General features: G+C 38.2%; 1 protein-coding gene across 1 annotated transcript in view; it reads right to left on the reverse strand.

The window, feature by feature from the left end:
* MOXD1 (monooxygenase DBH like 1) overlaps window positions 1-21,551 on the reverse strand; it is a 50,695-nt gene that overhangs the window by 10,706 nt on the left and 18,438 nt on the right. Inside the window, exons 5-8 of the mRNA XM_072857911.1 lie at window positions 8,203-8,382; window positions 5,788-5,890; window positions 2,496-2,662; window positions 854-1,045 (exon numbers count right to left, since the gene is read on the reverse strand). Coding sequence (XP_072714012.1) covers window positions 854-1,045; window positions 2,496-2,662; window positions 5,788-5,890; window positions 8,203-8,382 — 642 coding nt within the window. The remainder of the gene's footprint in view (window positions 1-853; window positions 1,046-2,495; window positions 2,663-5,787; window positions 5,891-8,202; window positions 8,383-21,551) is intronic.

Below are 21,551 nucleotides of genomic sequence, written 5' to 3' on the forward strand. Positions count from 1 at the left end.
TTCACATGTACCAGGACAAGCACATCTGCAGCTGCTCTGCTGGCCAGATCTGGAATACCCAACTTTTGCAGCATTAAACTTTCTGTTCTCAGGCCAAAGCTTCAAAAATAGATGCTGGCTGGAACTAACAAAGGTTAAGTGAATAATTTTTAAATGAATGACTCATCCAAAAAAATATAGACTCTTTTCATGCAATACCCATGGATAGCTACTGCTTTATAATATAATTGCAGTTGGGATTTTTCTAAAAGATATACTATTCTCACAAAAACAGTAGATGATAGAATTCCATGATTTCTTCTTCCAAAGGGTTTTGTTTACTCAGTGAAACCCCATGTGGAACATGAGCACAGAGTTTCGCTCCCAACAAGAAACAAAAATGTGAAACAAACAGAAGGCTTGGCTGATTTGCAGACGAGTTTGCAAGGCTGGATACTTGCTGTGTGCAAATACTCAGGATGTGCTCCTTGGTTCCAACAGCTCCGTAAAGCCATGCAGTGGCATTCCTATTCTTCAGCTGGCTAGGTGCACAAAGATGGCACAACCAGGCACACGTGTGATTTTATAATCTGCTTTGTTCAAACATTTATAACAGTAAAGTTCAAATCAAGTAATTGTGGACACCAAGCACACCTAAAGAATAGCTTGAATTGATGGGCCAAGCCAATTCTGTCATGAATTGGGTGGACACTCCTGAGACACTGAAACTTTAATGCATTAGCCACTCTGAGATAAGTGGAAAAAAGAACAAAATATTCAAGAAATTCTGTAGCAAAATTAATCCTAAATGTGAGTAAATGTTAGGCACATGATCTCTTAAACACTTTCAGGGAAAGAATTAAGAGTGTCATACTGGCAAGATGGTTCTTTCTTCTTTCAGATACTGAAACTCCTGGAAGTTGAAGTCAAACTCTTCATCATATGCAAGCAGCTTCTGCTCCTTGCCATTGTGGAAGTGGCGCATCCTGATAGCTCTGCCAGCAAGATGAGCATGAAGAAGTACCGCAAACACATGAATCCCAGCAGGTCTCTCGGCACCTAGAGCCTGGCCAGGGGAAAGCAACACAATCAGTGTGTCCAGATGCAATGTAATGTAATGTAATGCAATGTACAAACAGAGTGAAAATATATTAATAAATGCATTTTACATTCCCTCAGTTTACAGCAAAATGCAGTCTGGAGCAAAAACAAACCTGTATGTGAAATTAAGGTTTTATATACAAAAAAGGCTAGGTTTTTTTCTGTGATTTTTTTTTTTAAATAAAAAAGTGGTTTGACTCCTAATGCACACAGTTTTTATGAAAATCAACTAGACTGCAAATAATTCTCAATAGATTAAGACTTTCAAGATTATTATACTAAAACCTGCAAATTATTTTACTGCTATTGGCCGATACTGCTGAATGTGGATGTGTATTGTGAAAAATAATTTCTATGCAGTTATGAATGACATTATCATCAATACTGTGCCAAAAGAAGCACTTTAAATTAAGAAGCTGTAAGTATAATATTGTCTACTTCCCATCTTCAAGTCAACTGGGAGTGAAATACTGTAGGTTTACAGCTGAAACTTTTTGCAGGTCAAAAACATTTTAAAATGAAATTTTCCAAATTGACACAAATCTGACATCACTCCCATTCCAGCTGAGATGTACGGATCTGAACTTTTGGTATGCTAAACTTTGATTCTTATGCAGAGCCCAAACTAGAAATAATCTGTTATCGCAGTACCTTTCAAGTACAGCCTTAAGGTCAGAAATTTCATGATAATAGATCACTCAGGTGTTTTTAGGCTGAAATATGTTATGACAATATGCAACATTTCACACCACCAAGAACAAACCTAAATTCCATATCTAATTTGCCCTTCACTCCAAACCACATTATAAAAAGCAGACATTGATCCAGCCTTTCTCTACAAATGACAAAGTATATGACAATCTCCCATGATATCTTAATCACATATTTTAGACAGTGCTTCCATTATCTGTAGAGATATTTAAATTACCTTAATGAAACCAAGTGTTTAATGAATGCATAATTTTGTACTTTGGGCCATACAACAAAATCTGTTCAGGTGTTTAGTTTCTGTGGTTGGTCTAAGAATACCTTTCAGGCTTTCACTTCACTAATAGGAGCCTTTTGCACATGCACAGATCTTAATTAGTCTCTCCCAACATTTTTTCTGGACTAGCTTTTCCAGGCTATTAATAGCTTTGCCATGGAAAGCAATGTATGCTTATATATTGAACACACAATTAAATCATCACAAGGACTGTGTCATCCAGTATTACTCATATCAGTAAAGTAGCCTGAATACTGAGCACTCCAAATACCCAGATCAAAAAGACTCAACATTCTGGAGGGCAGCATGTAGCAGATGCCTTTGCTCACATGTCTTTAACCAGTAACTATCAATCTTCCCAAGAAGTTAAAGAGGCTGTCCAAAACTATTTCTGAGAATGAAAACCAATGGATTCAGGCAGGAGACATACCTCTTCCAGACATTCCAGTGTGCAGTGACCCTCTGACACAAATTCAGGCATGCCTGGTGGGATATTGTGAAAGAGGCTGACCCAAAGACCGGCTTCAATAACCCCAGCATCGTATTTCCTTAAAACCGGAGTATAAATTAGCCTCAGACCAGAGTTATCTATCAAACCTGCAACAAGACAACACAGTCAGCTGTGGCTGTAAATCAGTATTAAAAAAAAAAAAAATCCAATTGTTTCACATTTTCAAGGCTTGTCCTAAGTTTTTTACATGAAAATCAAGGAATCAACCTCAATAACCTGGAAATGAGTCAAACCATATCCAGGAAGCAATAAATAGGGGCAGCCCACAGGAGAGTTGTTAAACATGGTATGTTGATATCTGTGGTGTTCAGATGTGAATGAAAAATATGTGCTGACCATAGCCCCTGTGTCCCTTCTGCTAGTTATCCAACATGGACCTCAGAGAAAAGAAGGTAGATCACAGGCAGAGCAAACAATACAAGGAAATAATAAGACCTCAAAAGGGGCCATGTATAATCTTCAAATGAAATATTTAAAGCAGAGCTTAAAGTTGTTGTGGGTCTTTTTCTTTAAAATTTTCAAGCTGTGTGTTGTCTTCTACTTGTGAATTTATCTATTCCTTCACCTTGAGCCCTAGAATTAATTATTTTTTTTCCTTGTTTTGGATTACCTGTCACATTACAGTATACCTCAGATGACCAAATACATCCCTTTTGTAATCGCTCCAATTAAGAGAGCATCAACTAAACATATGAAAAGTAGCTTCCTAAATCCCAAACTTGAAGATAATACCAGCACCTTGAGTAAAGTAGACAAGAGAACTACATAGGATATTAATGCTGCACTCACTCAAGGACTTCTCTTGATTTCAAAAAGTAGTTTAAGGAACCAAATCCTGATGTAAAAAGGTTGAGGTTTTTAAGAGTCAAAATTATATAAATCTATCATCTCATTCATTTAAATGTTTAGCCATATGCATTTGTTTGTGTATCTACTCAGAATTTATGTTGCCTCTGTCATCTAACTGCTTATAATTATTTCTCTTTTATTAGCCATTTTTATTAGGAAAGATACAAGCAAAAAACAAAGATTAATTTGTGTTGCACAATCCCTACATTCTGTTAGCTCACCTCTTACCTTCTTCTTTGTTGTCTCTTTTCAAATTTCAGTTTTGAAAACTAAAAATGCAAAAAACCTACCAAGTATCTTAGAGAAGGTAAGAGGTTTCCTAGTGACCTATATTGGTCTTCTAAAAAACATAACAGACATAGCGGTGCCTGAAACCAAATTTTACATCAACATGAAATCAGCAGGCTATTTTAAGATAGGCAAATGACAGAGGGGCAGAGCAGGGACTAAGTTACCCAGTCACTAAAATACCTAAGAGACAGTACTATATAATTATTAAGGAACAAAGGATATGAACTATGCATAGCCAATTAAGAGTGATTATCACCTATGAGACATTCTGCAATATACAAATCATGACATTTCAGGTGGTATATGCTGTCCCACAACATCCCAGTTTTCATGTGTTTGGGAATCCATACTCATTCCCTTTCTGAAGCTGTTTGTCCAATCTCATCAACTTGAATTTTTCCTTTGTGGTATTTCCCCTTCAAGCTTGTTGCTAACATCTAAAGACCAAAAATTTTTATGATATGTAAGAGTTTTTGATAAACAATCTCAAAAGAGGTCACCTTTCCAATTAAAAGTTAATATTAAGGATTTCATAAACAGAAACATTTAAAACCAGCCAAGTTAGGAGCAGTTCAAACATTTTTGAGTCTAACTGGGAGCCAATGCTGACTACCAATCTGAGTCACTTAGGAAAACGTTATCTCGCATCACAACATGAACAATGCAGCCTTTAACTGTGAGACCCAAGCTGAGAAAGTGCAGATCTGGAAATGGGAAAATGAAGGTGACGCAGTGGCAGGTCAGGTGCTGTGTCAGGAGGACTCATGTGCCCCCACCCGAAGCAGCGGGAGCGCCCAAGTTTACTCCCTCCCGCTCCTGGAATGATCTTATACCATGTATTTTGTCAGGGAGGAGAGAAACATGACCTGGATTACAGACACCTTGCTCTGCCTATGCTGTCTGAATTTTCCCAGGTCTTTGGCAAGACCCTGCGTTCACTTGGGACTGTCCCAACAAGGCAAAATTGTCACCATTGCTGGAAAAGGAAATGAAACATTATTGATTCCCAGTTTTTGTATGTGCCACTTGCACTAAGACAACGGTATCATACAGAACAGTCGATTAAAATAAAATAGCAAATTTAGGGGCATGACCAATTCAAAAACAGTTTTTCTGCATGTGACTTCTCAGGCTTTCAGGTAACATTTGATGGAAAAGCATGCAACATCAAGGATGCAAATGAAGTTTACTGTATCCCATGCAAATGCTCATGCTGAAGGGCAAGAGTCCGTCATTAAATAAAACAGTTTTGAGATAGTTCATCTAGAACAACAAAAAGAGGGGGAATAACAGTAAGACAGAACACCATAACCCACACAGAGGATTTTATTTACACACATGAAGGTGTAAAAAAAGGCCAATACACTGTGCTGCACTGGATTTTACTCAGTTCATATATCGCAATCACCAGAATATCCTGAGGTACAGTTGCTCAATAAACTTTTGTTTAAGAACAAAAAAAGTATCTTTCCAAAAGTCAGCTTCAAAGTTCCCTAGATTTTCTGGGCCTCCCTGATTTCTTCCTTTTGCTTCTTCTAAATGTAAATGAATTTTAGAAAGAAGATTAAAAAAACACCATTATAAATGAAAAGCTTATCTTTTAAGGTAAACTGCTTTTACCCAGTGAATGGTCTAGCAACCTGAGTCTATACTTCACCTTCAGAAACTGCCCGCAGTTCAGGTAGATGTCTTGAAAAAAATCCTAAAAAAAATTAATAAAAGGTTCGTTCCCTGTGTTGCTGTCTCACAGTCTGGGTGCTGTGCTGCTCGCTCTCAGTCTGATTGGATTTCCCAGCAAAGGGAAAGGAGAGAGAGATAACATGAAGAATGTAGTGATAAAAGGAGATGTATTCACCTGGTCCACAATTCTTTGTACATCTGAATCGCCCACTGACTTCAGGTTAAGCTTTTGAGCGCAGTGAGAAAAACACTGGGAACCAGGAACTATTGAGCAGGGAAAAAGAAGCCTCAGCTTTGTATTTGCTCCGTTTGACGTGCAATGCAACGAGAAGCACTTGTGTCTAGTACATTTTCCAATCTTGCATGTTGTAAAGAGTGTGAGGGTACAAACCTTCTGTGTATGATGGATTGTCATAATGCACCTCCATAAGAACGAACTGAGGGTCAGCTGCTGTGCCAATGGATAAGCCAACATGAGGGGGGTAGGTGAAGCCCTGGAAATCAACACACCCATACAGAGTTAAGGTATTTTTGCCATGGTTAAAGAGTTAATTTCTTTTTATAAATACAGCTCCTTTTTTTTTGCAATGATACAATCATATTAATGATAAAATTTACAAAGGTAACTTCTTTTAAAACTTTCTGAACATGGCATTGTGGCATAATATATTTATTATATACTCAATGCACTAAATAACTATGTCAATATAAAATAGTAGATCCTATGCTTGCTAGAGGATAAAGCCCTGAGCAAACTGGCCTGACCTCACCGCTGACCATGTTTTGAGTAGGAGGCTGGACTAGAGACTTCCTGAGGTCCCTTCCAACCTGCATTAACCTGTGATCTTATGATTATTTATCCTGTATTTATTCCTTGAGCGGAAAAGGAAAATTCCATTTTAAATGTATAAACACTGCATCATCAAGCAGTTAGTCTGACAATAAAACCCTTATGAAAAAGTGACTTTACATTTTAAATGTTCCTAGTTTCGAAAAGCAGTAATTTCCAGGGAATACTGAGGTTGTACGTAATTATATTGTTTTTCCTGCAGAAATCACTGCAATCTAAGTAAAAGGATTTGAACAATGAAGCTGATCTTCATGGCTACATTTACACTAGCAAGCCATGTAGTGCAAAAGAAACAGCTCTTTACAGTGCAACAGCTTGTGCTGGACCCACTGGCCCCAAATGATGCTCCTTTGGACAAGCTCTGGTCAGACCCCGTGAACTGAACCCCATTTATTGCTGGGAGGTGCTGGGTTCACCCCTGCATGTTCAGTTTAACTTCATCCCAAAGGGGGCTGTGCAAGTTCTCAAACCACTCATGATGACAAACAGAGCTTGGTGAGCGGGGATAACCGTGAGATTTACTTCAAAAACTCACTCCTGATTCAAATTGAAATACCAGCATCTTCTAAGTGAACTCATTTACCAAATTCACTTTTATAGGAATTAATCTGCAATATTTTATAGTATATAGCTAATATTTAATGTGCAATTTGAGATTCTAACTTTCTGAAATGTGCAATTTGAGATCCCAACTTTCTTATGCTTGATGGACATTAAAGAATTAATCATAGTATATAGTAATAAATATTATTACCTCCATTCTACATAAGGGTAAACTGAAGTAAGTGAAGTAAGTACTCCAGTAAACCTGAATGTAACCCAGATCTGCCAGATTCCTCTCTACAGATCTTTAACAACGGGATCATCCTTGCAAAAGCCTCCATAGTGCTTGTCAAATGATAACTTATTTATATGAGTTTTTAATTTCACTTAGATTAAGACAGTTGGAAGTACAAATACTAGGTCAAAGCATAGCTGATGGCGAAAATGTACAAAGCATACATCAGGGATAATGTTCATAGTAGATTAAACTTCTTTTGATGGGTCCATGTAGCAGCTCTGGCTTCCTCACACTGCAGCACTCGAAGATGGTTTTGGACTGCAGGCTGGCAAATGAAGGCTCCAGAAGCTATCATCACCCCAGTCCCTCTCTGTGCCCACACCATCATTTGTGTGGGCACACAGTGAATCAAGGGGATAAAGAAGGGGTGGGATTCTTTTGGCAGTAATGCTGCCTTATGTCAGCTGAAAGCATTAACTGCAGCCTAAATTAACATATGAAATAAGCTGAAAATACAGCCTGGGGTCAACACGGCATCAGAGACTGTGTTTTGTGGAGCTATGCCCCACTGCCATCAGCAAAGTGGTCCTTGTGCTGGCTCTGCACTGACACAGGATCACTCCCACACTGAAATGATGTCTCTTTGGGCTGGGTAGGAAACTTCAGAATGATATGCCTGAATGGGGCAACGCTGTAACCAGGTCCTGGTGAGGCACGAAATGAACTAAAACCATGTCTAACTTAATTTGGAAAATCTTGCCTCCGTGTCTTTTATGCAATCACCTACAAAGACTTGCTTTTCTTTCTGCCATTCTCCACAGGTAACAGATATTGGTCATTGCTGGAGGCAGTGTATTTCCGTATCAGATGGGCCAAGCTGATATGGCGACAGACTGCCACGCTCTGAAGTCACCTTTCTTCCCCTAAGGCATCAACTTTGTCTATACTGTTTTCATTACTTTTAGCTTGTCGCTCAGGATGTTCGTTACATTTCATACTTAAGAGGCCAACAAGAAGTTGAGGATTTACTGGTGAGGCACTTAGAGATTGTGATTGTGTACTCTTAAAAACAGACAGATTAAGTAATCACTAACATACTAGGAAGAAGCTTCATTATGATACACAACCTCCTAAAGCCCCATTGATGAACCATGCTAGACAGACATTCATCCTACCTCTCCTCCAATGGCCCAAGCAAAAATGACCGTCTCACATGTAAGAAAAGAGTCTGGCATGTTGGGATGGTAGCACTCATGCCCATAGTCCAGCACACTGTCATTCAAATTGCTGCTGCACTGGTAGAGCAGGATATGGTGCACCAGATTCTCATGGCCTTTCTGGATCAATGGCTCAACCTGTCAATGTTAAAATGAAAAATAAAAAGAAAGAAAACACATCTCAAATGTGACCATTTCAATTCAGGTATGCAGAAAGAACTAAAAATTGTATGGTGCATTTATTTTAAAAGAGGAGACTTGACGTTAGATTGTAGTTAGATTGAGATGTTACTTCAGCACTCTGCAACCCCAAGCATTAAAAACGTCATTGTCCAAGTACATCAACAGGGGACAGGAAGAAAATTCTGTGTCTTGATGAAACCTCTGTTGCCATCTGTCTTGTTCTCCTTTCTCCCACTCCAGTCTTGCACTGTCACTTGTCTTTCTCCCTGCCCAATCTTGTTTAGCCACATTCCAGCATGAAGGGGATATAAACCAGATGAAAGTCTGTTCAGCTAAACCAGCTTGGTATCTGAACTACTCAGAACTTTTCATCCCTGTTTCTGCCTCTTTTGTACTATTTCAAAGTAGAGCTGCCCATAGGTTCTGTACATCTAGGATGAGCCTGGAGGTATACCCCACATTCCTCAGCAGCTCAAGATGGACTTTCAAATTTTTTTGACATCTACAAGAAATTAGAATTATTTTACAATCTGCTCAGTTGTAAATACTTTATTAACATGAAGTAATTCCTGAGAGGTCGGGACCTCCAGCCTGTTTATGGCAGTGATGAGCTGGAGGGCTCTCAGGGGTGCCCGGGTGCCCCCAGTATAATCTGGCCACCGAACTTCAGGGTAGGCTGAAATGATTTCACTCCTAGACAACAATGTTCACTCTCTATTTGGATGGATGATGTTAAATCATCTCTGTCAGAGATGACATCCCTGGGGCAAACATGAATACTTCTGAAAAAAATTATTTTGCTTTTCAGAAAGATCATATCCCACAAAATATCAGCATATAGAAAACAGTATTAAAATGAAAGGAGTTTTTCCCCTGCTTTTGCTTTCAAAGATTGCATCCCATTCTATCATATCTACCAAGCTGAATAAGATAAACATTAAAGTTTTCACAAGAAAAGTAAAGCTTTGGCAATGAAACTCTTAATATGTAGGGTGCCATGCAGTATTGTCTTTCAATATTAGGAAAAAGAAGGTATTTTAAACAGGCAAAAAGGTATATACATCCTAACTTTGCATCCATTTGTTTTGGAAGCACATGAACCCCAGCTACCAGAGGACCAGAAAAGGGTAAGCAAGAACAGTTTATTACATTATTAAAATGTAGTCAGCACAATATTGTTACCAGAAATGTATCTCTCTGCACTTTGTTCAAACCACTAAACCAATTACAAAAGAGGAAGGGCAGGAAGAAGCAACCAGAGCCTGTGCATATCAAGACCACCCTCGTTGATATGAATCTGCAAAATACCATTGAAGTTGAGCTCTCAGGGAGTCCAGCTGCTGCTGAGTACCTGCATGTCTGTCCAAGAAGTGCACAACCCAAAACCACCCACTTCACTGCACTTAGAAGTCAATGGAAGGATGCCAATTTACCCGGATGCACCAAAGTTTTCTTCTGATGGCAAGACTGAAACACTTTGCAAGAGATCTTCTGTACTGTTCTCAGTAATCCCTATTTCAGTTAGCATTACCATCATCATGAACTCTGTACTATGGAAGTAAAAGGTATTTTTGAAGGAGATAGGAGTTAGTTTTCCCATTATTCCCAAATATATCAGACTGACTGACAAAGATTCAGAAATCCATTTCAGCTTGATGTTGCTTCTTCCCTCTGCTCCATCATATACCTGCATACTTATCCAAATACTGCAGAACCAAAACACACTCATACCACGGCAGCTTATACATTAAATGGCAGTATATAAGTCAAGAATTCAAAAGCTCCACATAATGTATAGGTTAGTCAGGGAAATGGTTATGGGATTATTATCCCTGTATCTACCAAGAAAAAAGAATATTTTTGTTGTAACATGTGATAGTTTTGCCTGCTGCTACAAGATCCCAGCACCTGCTGTGCTTACAATCACTACTTCAAAACCAACTTCCCCTCAAAACAATGGGACATTACCAAAATTAGAAACTCACATCCTGTCATTGCTTTCTTAGTGTCGGTTACCTAAATAATAACAGCACTTCAAAAAGTAGGTTTTTTTGGCTTTCTTCACTGAAGAAAAGAAAAAAACCTAGAACAAACCGTTAATCATCTTTCTGATGCATCTTGTAGGACAATTTCTATTCTTCAGATGCACAAATTAATAATGAAAAGCAGCAGTGAAGTTACACTTTTTAGACATTTTTTATTACAACTTTGCTAACGAGGTGCCACCTTTCTCTCTCCCTTTTTAAACAAATAGAGAAAAAAAGAAACTATTAGGAGTGGTCAAAAATCTATTAACAAAAATCTTAGGAAAATATCAGTAATCACAAATTGTTCATTTCCCTGAAATGTATGGAAATATTTTAATGGCCAGCTCCCTAAGGATCACAGCATCATTTCTGACAAATGAGAGGAAGAAGAGGAGCAGACCCCCTAGTCATGTTGGGCTCCCTTTCTCTGATTCAATGAACAGCTAACTATTTACTTACTAGAATAACTTCAGTAGAAAAGAAAATTAAGAAATATGATTTGATTCTCTATTGAAGTGATTAACTGGAGCAGGGATTTAAACATGCCATTCTACATCCCAGGTGAATGCTGCCCTAGTTACTCAGCCATTTGTTATTTTAGCTTATAGAGTAAGTCAGTTGTTTAGGCTGCCTCCCTCTTCCTCCCCCACTTTCCACAAAGAGCATCTGTACAGCTTAGTTTGCTCCAAGCTGAACAGAAATTCCAAAACCTCATTTTTTTTCCAAATAAACAAAATTCTTGTTTTCTGGCCAGCCTTATAAACAATAATGAACAATGACCAAGTTCTTCAAATATGGGGCCAAATTCAGCAAATCAATAATGCGTTTAAATGTGCACATAAGTAGTCCCAGGTGTAAAATTAGTTGCTAGAGCAGGTATCTACAATTAAATTTCTCCATCAGGGTGGCCTGGTTTCCAGAGTACTTGCAGCCCCAATGAATGATAACACAATTTGAAAGGGCTCATCTCCTACAAGGTTATTCCTATGTTAACAGCCCTTTATCAGCCTTGATCCCTAACTATAGGCATTCATTTTTAAAACATGGACTGTTTAATGCACACATTCAAAGTTTCCAGTTATTTGCATTTTTTAAGCATAAAGTTTTTGGTTCTTTAATAGTCTTTAATCCCCAAATCACACAACTGAAAGCTAAGCTAAGCTACAGTCTACTTTTGCAGGTCTCCAGTCACAATAATAGTGGACCAACCCTGAAAAGTCACCATGACTGTCTTGTTAATTTGTCTTGGGAAATAGTGCAACTTGTAGAATACTTATGAAAAGATAATAATTTACTGTGGTAAATTAGGGCAAAGGAGTGAAATACAGAAAAAATGTGATAAAAGTAGGCATAGTACATAATAGTCAATAAACTCTGCAGATTTAAGTGAACAATTCATTTTTATTTGGATTCTTATTTATACATAGCCTTGTTTACTCTGTTCTCGTAGTGCAAGGGGACTCTCAAATGACACTTTCAGCCACTGATAACTTGAGTAATTTACATGAGTTGCAGTGAAGATGGTAATTTGCCTTTCACTTTCGATAATTATGAGGAAACCTGTGACCTTGAAACACAGTTCCTTCCTCTTTCCTTGCTAATTCCTACCCACCTCTTGTTAGCCAAGGGAGTCAGGAAAGAGGCTGAAAGGAGACTGAAAGGGAATATTCATGTAACTACCCATTTTCCCCATTTTGCCTCATTCTTTGAGGGTCATCTCTGGCTCTTTCACTGTTGCTGACATGCAAGTAAGACCCAGCTGTCAGGGTTCATCTCTTTGCCATGTCGTGAATAAGCCTGCAGAGATACTGCACCGCCAGGGCACTTCGGCAACTTCTTCCCCTGCAGGCAAAGTGCATTTTCTGCTTGACATTTCCTAACTGCCAGAGGCTCAGATAACAAAAGCCCTATATCCACCCTACATCAAAATGCCGAAAGCATTTGGGGCTGCAAAAAACAAGTGCGTGCAACAAGACACGATCTCCCCTGCTTTTCATGAAACCCACAGAAAGAAGCTCCTGTTTTATTATTCATGATGAGTTACTTTCTGCATCCTCTCTATCTTTCTTGAAAGCTTGGGCGAAAGATCTTTCTAACCGAGCACACTGACATATATGAACCTATCTGACTCCCACTAACAGAAATAAAAAAGAATAGATGTACTATAATCCACCACCACATCAAATCAGGGTTTCCAAAGATGTAGGTATTTAAAATACACGGCATTCAAATGCAAAATGAAGACACTGCCTTCTGCAACCAAAAGTATGCGTTATGATTATGGAGTTGGATTACCATGACCTGTACTTGTCGGGCAGGTTGAGAGGTTTTAGAGAGCTCCTTTCATCATACTGTATCTCTTCGCACTTCTCAAAATACTGACTTTCAAAGAATAGAACAAACAAATTTTCAATTTATTATCAAGTTAGTTAATACAGATAAGACGTGTGCTTTCCACCTGTTAATTTAACAGAAGCTCTATTCTAGTCAACAGGCTGACACCACACGAACAAAGAAAATGCCTATATCTGCCAGTGCCGGGTTACTCAGCTTCAATTTTTCTTCCTCTCTTTTGTATTTCTTATTATCCCTTTACCTACTGCACGAACTGAACGCACCACATGTCTTTGTTTCTTAAAAAAACAAGCCAAAATTGTAACATAATAGAGCCTCGCGTTTCAAGCTGCTGATAAGCAGGATCAAGATACTAATGTACGATGTATTAAACAGGATGAAAATGCAAACAGCTCAAATGGTCCAAGAAGTTAGATTCCCTACAATGGAAAAATATCTCCAGAAACCTGGAAGTCTTTCTTGCTTATTCCTTTTTATTTGCTTTGCTTTCTTTGATGTTAACAGCTGTGGTTTGTTCTTCATGCTTGCTTGTACGAATGATGAAAGTTAGTAAACTATATCCATAGTCTCCCCATAGTGCCCTTGTTAGAAAATACAGCCTACCGAACTTCAGAAAACAAAATGCTGAATTTATTTTTATATACAAAAATGTCAACAGGTTTTTTATCTTGTTGTACTGATGCTTCTAAACTGAAATATCAGTGAAAAATATGATATTTTTTCTAGCTTGAAAGGTAGCTTCAATTTAATCTTACATTTTAAAGATTCTATGGGATGGTATATTGCCATATAAATGACTCTGAATAAGGCCACAGCCTTACACAACACCTGGTGTATGTAGCCAGTGGTGATACTGGGAAAAAACATTATTCTATAATCTCAAAATTGAGAGCAAAAATTTGACACAAGATTTTGTCCTGGCACTGCTGCATCTAAGAGAATTTCTAGCCTGTGTCTGGTTATTTTATTTATATGAGTTTGCCATGTCCCTGATTAACTCAGACCAAAAAGTGATGGTTGTGAAACTGAGTACTGGCTGAGTTTACTTGAGAGAATTTTTGTAGCAGAAGACCAAGTTATAGGGTCTCTGCTTTCTATACTCATCCTCAGGAAGAACTATTACCTTCTTACTGATTACTCTGGTCTTTGTACTTCTTTCACAAATGTGTACCATGTACATATATTGAAATATTTGTCTAACTTTTCTAAGTTCTTCAAAGGTAGACACGATGTCTTCTTATTAGGAATCATCAAGATTTTTTTCTGATTTTTTTTTGGCTTTTCAGAAGTGTAGTTGTGGAATGAACAAATATTTATCTAAAATATCTCTTTTAAGGTTTTAGATTTTTCTTCAAAAAAGCAAATACTTAGAATACTTGGCTTAATAAAGTTGGGTCTTTTTCAGCAAAAAATTCCACGTATTCCAGAAAAAAACTCAATAATAATATGGTTTTATTTTCACATAAATGTTCTGAAAGAAAAACACTAGTTGCTTTCTGCCTAACATTGCTTCTTGCATACAACCCAGAGGTGTGCTGAGCAAAAACCCAAGAGCTGGAAATACGTCTCTGAGCTGGGGTAGATGTTTAAGTCCATGACTTCAGGGAAGACCAGGATTTTAACCCTAACAACCTAACAGCTATCTCATGTCAGGAGAAAAGCCTGCCTAGGCCAGCATCACATCTGGGACACTAATCTGCTGCAGACTTTCAGCCGGGAGTTCAGGCATCCCGGGGTCAGGCAGGGACCACCCTCTCAGTGCCCCCACCCCACCCTATCTGTCAGGAGGCATTAAATTAATGCCATAGCATAGTTAGGGCTGAAAGAGATACCTCCAGTGCTCAACCGGCTGTAGTCTAGCATGGACTAGCTGCCATAATCTTTCCTGAGATCAGCCGTATCAGTTGCATGTACACAGCTAAGTGCCCGTCTCCGGTTTTCTCACTGTACAATCCAGATCCTAAATTCAGTCTTCATTACTAACAAAGCCCTTTAAATTGCTCTCTGTCCCAAGTGCTTCTGAATTTATACTGTGCTGCTTACTTAGAAAGGTGTGTATTTTGGTGAGTGAATTGCAGGAGGCAGAGCTAAGCCACTGTTTCTGGTTCACTGATAGTCATCTGTGTACAACAGGGAGCATTACTGCTTAACTTGAATTGTCCTTCAAACACAAAAATGTTCATCCAAATTGTTTTAGTACACATTTTGCACATCTTCCAGTTGAAGGAAAATATAACCTGTGTAGTTAGTGACATACCGTGCTTCTCCTATTTTAATACAAAAGAGATGGAGATGAGAAAAAGGTCCAGGCAACAGCAACCATCCCCACCCCCAGCCTCGTAATGTGATTAGGTAAGGTTTCCTTGGAAGATGGAAATTTTCCAGACCAAAAATAGAGGTTCCGTATAACTTCAGGCATTTAAATTTGCATGATTCGTCCTTAATATGCGTGGAGGTTTTTTTTTTCCAAAGTGAGATTCAAATACAGGACATAATCCCAAGTTGAAATAACAGTGCTGACTTGTTTATTTATTTATTTAAGCTATATTGTTGGCATTTGGGTTTAACTGGTTTTGGGTATACTTTAAAATGCCGAACAAAAATTCTAACATCACCGTGGAGAAAAAGTCCTTACCACATGAATGGAAAACCTTATTCAAAGCACAGATATTTCCTGTTCTTGGTGTAAAGAAGAAAGGATTTGTTTACTCAGTGACTGTGTTGTTCAATGAAGGCTCTTATTAAAGTTTTATTAGTATACCACATTAAGAAGTAATTACCACACCTCTGTTTTAAGCTGCAGAAGTTTTACTGGAAAAGAATACGTACTTTCAGGTAAAAGTTACTGTTGCTGTGCTGTTAGCTTGGAGAGAAGGCTGTATCTCTAAATTCACACAAATCCACATACTAATGATTATACTGTATGTCCAGAATTTCTGTAAGTCAGTGTGCAGAACAACTTAAATATTTTAATTAGGAAAGAGGAATCAAACAACACAATAACCAATTAAAAAAAAAAATTAAAAATGAGAACTAGAGATGGGTTTAGGGCTTCTTGTTCTCTCTGCCGTCAAGGCCATTCCTAAGTTCTTTTTCCTAATGAATCGCCTGGAACTCCACCACTCATAGCGAGTTTCAGACTTTAAAGGCATGCAGTAATTTAGACTAAATTCAAAGAAGTATACCTCAAAGAAATATTCATAAAACTTTGTTTCTGCCTGAGGTATGTCTGAAGATTTAAGATAAGGCATTTAGTAACAGTTAAAAAGTATAACCCTGAGGAGTAATCTGATAAAAAGCTCAGGTCAAGAAAAAACATGTTTCATTTGGTTACGCTTCCTGGAAATACACTCATTGTGCTCCTAAGCAGCAGAAACCCCGGCAGAGTGGTTGTGGTATTCAGTACAGCCATAGACTCTCAGCACAGTTGACACACACCAAGCAGAATTAATCGGCAATTAATCAGCAACATCATTACTTTCTTGTGAAAACAATATAATAATAAAGTAATATGTAACCAAATACGTTTCAGATCTAAAGCCAAAATGGGTAGTCGATAAGGAGTTTGTATTTTTTCAAGAGGAACATATAATATGAAAAGTATAAATAATAAAGTCAATGAAGGTACTCCCTTTTGTTCATGAAATCACCATTCATGCACAGTGATGTCTATCTATTTCTTTGAGATGTCAATGGAAGAGGTTTTAATTCTATTGTACAACTGCAAAATGTTCCCTTCGATCATGTAGCTTAATTATACTTTTTCTCCTCCTGCTTGGGAGTGAACGGACAGCCTTGCCCGAAGGCAGAGCATGTGAGAATTTACAGTGTGTCCATTTCTTGTTTTACACATACTGGGGTATACTGTTAGGAAACATGTTTTCTGACAAGGAAATGCTGACTTCTGTGAAGGACTACCGAAAGGGAACACACACAAGAAAGACCTTAGGCATTTGGATACTGAGCTTCTACAGGAGTCACCAACCTGGATACTCTGGCACCTAAAGTTTGCTGAAGGGAAAGCATGGGATAAAATAAGCACAAGGCTCATGATTTTAACATGACACAGCTTCCTGAGTCAGGAGAACAAATCTCAGGAACTATTGCTCATAACCCTCTAAAAATTTGTATTTACAGGGTGAACATACAAACATGAGATGGCTTACAAAATAAGTGCAGTTAGGTAACGCCTACATTAATACTATGATTTCCACATTTTCTCACCACATTTTCTCATGTGCCAGATCCTCGTACCCTTGTGTAGGGCTCCAACACCCCCCAACGGCACCCACGAAGGCACACAACAAGGGCCATTTTCAGGTGACATGGTTCTTTTGAAGTCACTTGAGAATAATGTATTAAAATTATACTGTATTAATTCTCTAGAAACCAAAACTGTAATTGGCACTTCATAAAACAGAAAGACACAGTTCCAGTCCAAGCAACCTAAGAGATAGTAATGGAAAGGTCACTGAAATGAGGGGATGGAGAAAGACTGAAGAGCATTAGTTTGCAGTTTATAGTAATTTGCTTAGATACTTATGTTTTCTCAGGTTAGGGTGGTTTGGGTTGGGGATGGGGGGGGGTGTATTTTAGTTAGATCCAAGATGTAAATTATTTTCATACCAGGTAAAACTTCACTTCAGACTTGGTGCAAAGAGAAACTATTCACCATCTACCTCTGGTTCAGTTGTCATCTGTGTGGATTTTGATGTCATGTATGCTGTGTGTGGATGTAGTGAAGTGGTATTGTCTGGCTATTGTTTGTCTATATTTCCACTGTTGTTAATGTTCTTTCTTTCTGTTTTACCTCTGGGAATCAATGAATCTGTGCTCTAGACATAGCTGCGACTACGCTGCATTGCAAGTGGAAGCAGAGACGGAAAGGGTATCATAACGTTATTCTCTGAAAACTAACCCCAGTAGCTAATGCTGGGGTTGCAGAGTGAGAGGTCAGTACTGGAGAGAAACACTTTAAACAGTTAGATCGGAAATGACATTTCTTCTCCATTTAAATGACATTGGAGCAATTAAATGTGGCCCTATAGAAAATTTGCTTAAGGTGCTGCTACTATATGACTTGTCTGAATTAGAAAGTTCATCTTAAGAAGCAATGCCAAGATACTAGTACAACCAAGGTAGATCTGTTCTGTGATCCATCCAGCCACTCACCTCACACTGTGCAAGCCCCATCAAGTCAGATTTTACTACCTATGAACCTGCTGTTCTGGTATTTGCACAAAAGATGCTTTATAATTGCTCATCTAAGGCCCAGTTCTACTCTGAAATATTTTATTGCCTGCTATGATAAGAAGTGTTGATCGTTTGGCTGCAGACAATTCCTAGACATAATTTTCTTATCTTTTCTGTGTACTACCTAATCACAGGCTTATTGTAAAACCATACTCAAAGCTAAGGATGAGGAAGAAGAAACAAAGACATAGTAGAAGAGAAAATGGGGTTAATCAATAGCAATCTCCTCCTGAAGATGACCCCACAAATCATCTCAGAATGGGGAGGTGAAACTCAGAGAGCTTCACAAAAAATTGTACCCTCCCTTTTCCCGTGCTCACCATTGGTCATCTTTTAAGTTAAGGCTCCTGTCATCTAACACTTAGAAACTACATAACTAGAAATTACATAACTTCTGACTTTCATTTAACCAGAAAATCATATAAAATACATATTTTCCAACCACGTGCTGGCATAGTCGATACATTGCCATAATGGATGGATGTTGTTTTAATTAAAAAAAAAGAAAAATCAAAGAAACTGGATTAAATTAACTAGATGTTCAAGTTTGCTGAAGACAGAACTGAAGTAGATTATTTTTGCGTACCAAGTATGGAATAATGCAGCAATAGCTGCATAGCTTAAGTATTCTTATTGTAAAGATATACAAGTGAAATGAAAGAAGACTGCCGCAAAATAAGAATATGTTCCACTAAGAAATATAAAGTTTGGTGTGACAGTAAAATCTGTGGTCATATGTCGTTTCATCTTTGATCACAGAATGAAATAATATATGAAATAATTTTACTTATGAAATAATTTAGTAGCATATGAGAGAAGACAGTATTTCTGTTATTTCCTGAGACAGTTGCTTGGGAAACTTTTAATTTCCAGCCAGTTCAGATATATGATTCTTTAACACTGCAAAGCCTAATGGGCCAATTCAGGCTTGCACTGAAGAGACAGCCCTCCAGATCAAAGGGCAGATAGCTTGCAAGCTCTGCAGCGTAAGATGATCGTTTAGTTGCCAATCTAATTTACCAGGGCTGAAATTGCTTTGCAGGGGAACATACAGGAAAATACAGAACATTTGTTTATGTCAGGCTGCATGATGCAATTTGCTAGAGTTATCACATTTAGCAAAACGTAAAAGTTCAAGCCAGAGAACAACAAGCAGTTACTGTCTGGTATCACTCAAGTTAAAAATCAGTGCCCTCATTTAGGTACTGAAGGTTACAAGCTGCCCTTCTGGCTTTCAATCAATCAGTCTCTTAAACTGGAGTCCCTTTGTATTTTCACACTGGGGTCTTTGGTATTACTAAAGCATTCCACTGTCAAAAAGCAGAGTTACCCTTGGCAACAAGTTTTTTTGGAGTTTTTACTTCCCTATCAGAGATTGCTCTGAAACTGAACATGAAGATTAACTAGCAGCTGCTGGGGTGCTCTAATACAGGCCTTTCTTTAATTGAAAAGAGGCTCCCTTTTCTAAGGGGATCAACAATGGAAAACTTTGGTGCTTATATAAAAATATGCCCAATGTAACGCTTTTCAGTTAATGCTAAATAATTAAGTTTTTTCTGGTGATATGCTTGGCCTGTTTTCACTAGTCACATCCGAAGTTCAGTGCCAAAAAGTTACATAGGGTTATGGTTGAGAAAAATCCATTTTTCCTAAAGGCAAATTTAAAATAAAAAGTTTTATTTTGCAATTTTTGTTCCTATCACAGTCTCTTCTGTCCCCTAACCTTTTTGGTGGGACTCCTGGCCCCTGATTCATCCATCTAAGAGCTCCATATCTAATACAGACTGGCTATCTGGGTTCTCTCATCAGTCAATGGAGAGAGAGACTGAACCATACAGGGGATGCTTGAGCTCATGTATTTTAGACACCTCCCCTAGGATGATACAAACGGCTATTTTTGCCACTGTAAGGTCATTTAAGCGGCTGGCTCAGACCTGTAGATAAGTCAAGTTAGATGAGAGGAAGCCCATTTTCGTGGTTGGAAATTTACTGTCTTTAATATGTTGCCTGAGTTTAACTTAGTATGCATGAGGTGTACTTAAGAGATACTGAATTTTGACCATATAGTCTAATCCCCCGCATGGGGCTTCTTCCCCGTTTCAGCAGTGCTAAACCTGCTCACTCCATTCTCATAAGCAGGTTCAAATAACGGACACGAAAGCACTGCTTTATACAGGCATCCAAACGTTTAAGAGCTTCCTCCTTTCCAACACCAAATGCCCCATTAAAAGAGTTCTCTTACAGAATCTGAAGTATTTTATACTCTTGAGCACATCCGCATTGCAGCCTTTCTGCCAGTATTTCTCTGACTATGCTAGTTTCAAAAAAACCCAGAAAGTTTGGAACTATAGGAAAATGAGTAATTATTAGAGAAAAGACATGTAGATACAGCCAAATGACCCTACTACCCAATTGTATTTGTTATTTTATATAAACCATTTTTTCTACTCTTAAACAGTGAAATTCAATGTCCAACATGTTTTTGTCTGTGGGGATTATCACTACTGAAGCCCGGGGAACTACTTTCCCTGAGGAAAACACAGTATATTTCAAAGAAATTAAGAAAATAAAGAGGGAAAATTTACAGTGTTCAAACTAGCATGGACATGCTACACACCGAAGCTGGAAAGCTTCACACAAATTGATTATGGTACATCTGGCATGTAGAATATACATACCATTCCTTCACCAGTAAATACTGTAAATTTTCAGAAGTTTACACACAGCATTAAACAATTTGTCAGGTGTCGTGGGAGACCACAGGTATAGAGAATTCACAGAAAATCTAGAGACAGTAGAGGAAATACTGTATCTTAAGGTTTTTTTAATTGCAGTGTAAAAAACAGTGGAGCACATGCGAGACCTACGGTTAATGCAAAGCTAAAGTAATGAATCTTTAGCAGATGCAGTTACATTAATAAGCAAAATACAATTAAATTAAACAAATGGAAGACATGGAGTATTGAAATTTAAGCTAAAGAAACCCTGTATCTGTAGAACCACAAGTAGAAAGAGCAGTAAAAACAAGCTTTGAACATACAGCAAAAGCTGTATTTACTGAAATACTGGGAAGTATTTCTCATGAATGTGAAACAAATTTTCACTTTCATGCTGCTGGTAAATGTCTGCGTGATGCCAGCTCGTGGTAAGAAAAAATAAATTCAGCAAATAGGCAGAAAAAAAAACCCCATAAACAAATAGTCTTACAAACTGTCGAAGTAGAGAGGGACGTGTCAGCACACATATCCACACACATTGAAAATCACGAAAATCAGACATCTCGACGGTACAAGAATTAAAGGATCTCAGAAGCTCCAGTGTGCTGCCACTGAGTAACTTCTTTTTTAAACTGAAAGAGCAATAAAAAAGAGACTTTTAACAAACACAGGCGATTTGCAAGAGGGAGAGTGCTGCAGAGACTCCCCTTTTCAGCGCGTGCTCCTCTGAGTAAGCACCTCCTGCTCTGCAAGCCCCGGCTCCCGGCCCTGG

This window comes from Ciconia boyciana, chromosome 3, assembly GCF_034638445.1.
Source record: "Ciconia boyciana chromosome 3, ASM3463844v1, whole genome shotgun sequence".
NCBI lineage: Eukaryota > Metazoa > Chordata > Aves > Ciconiiformes > Ciconiidae > Ciconia > Ciconia boyciana.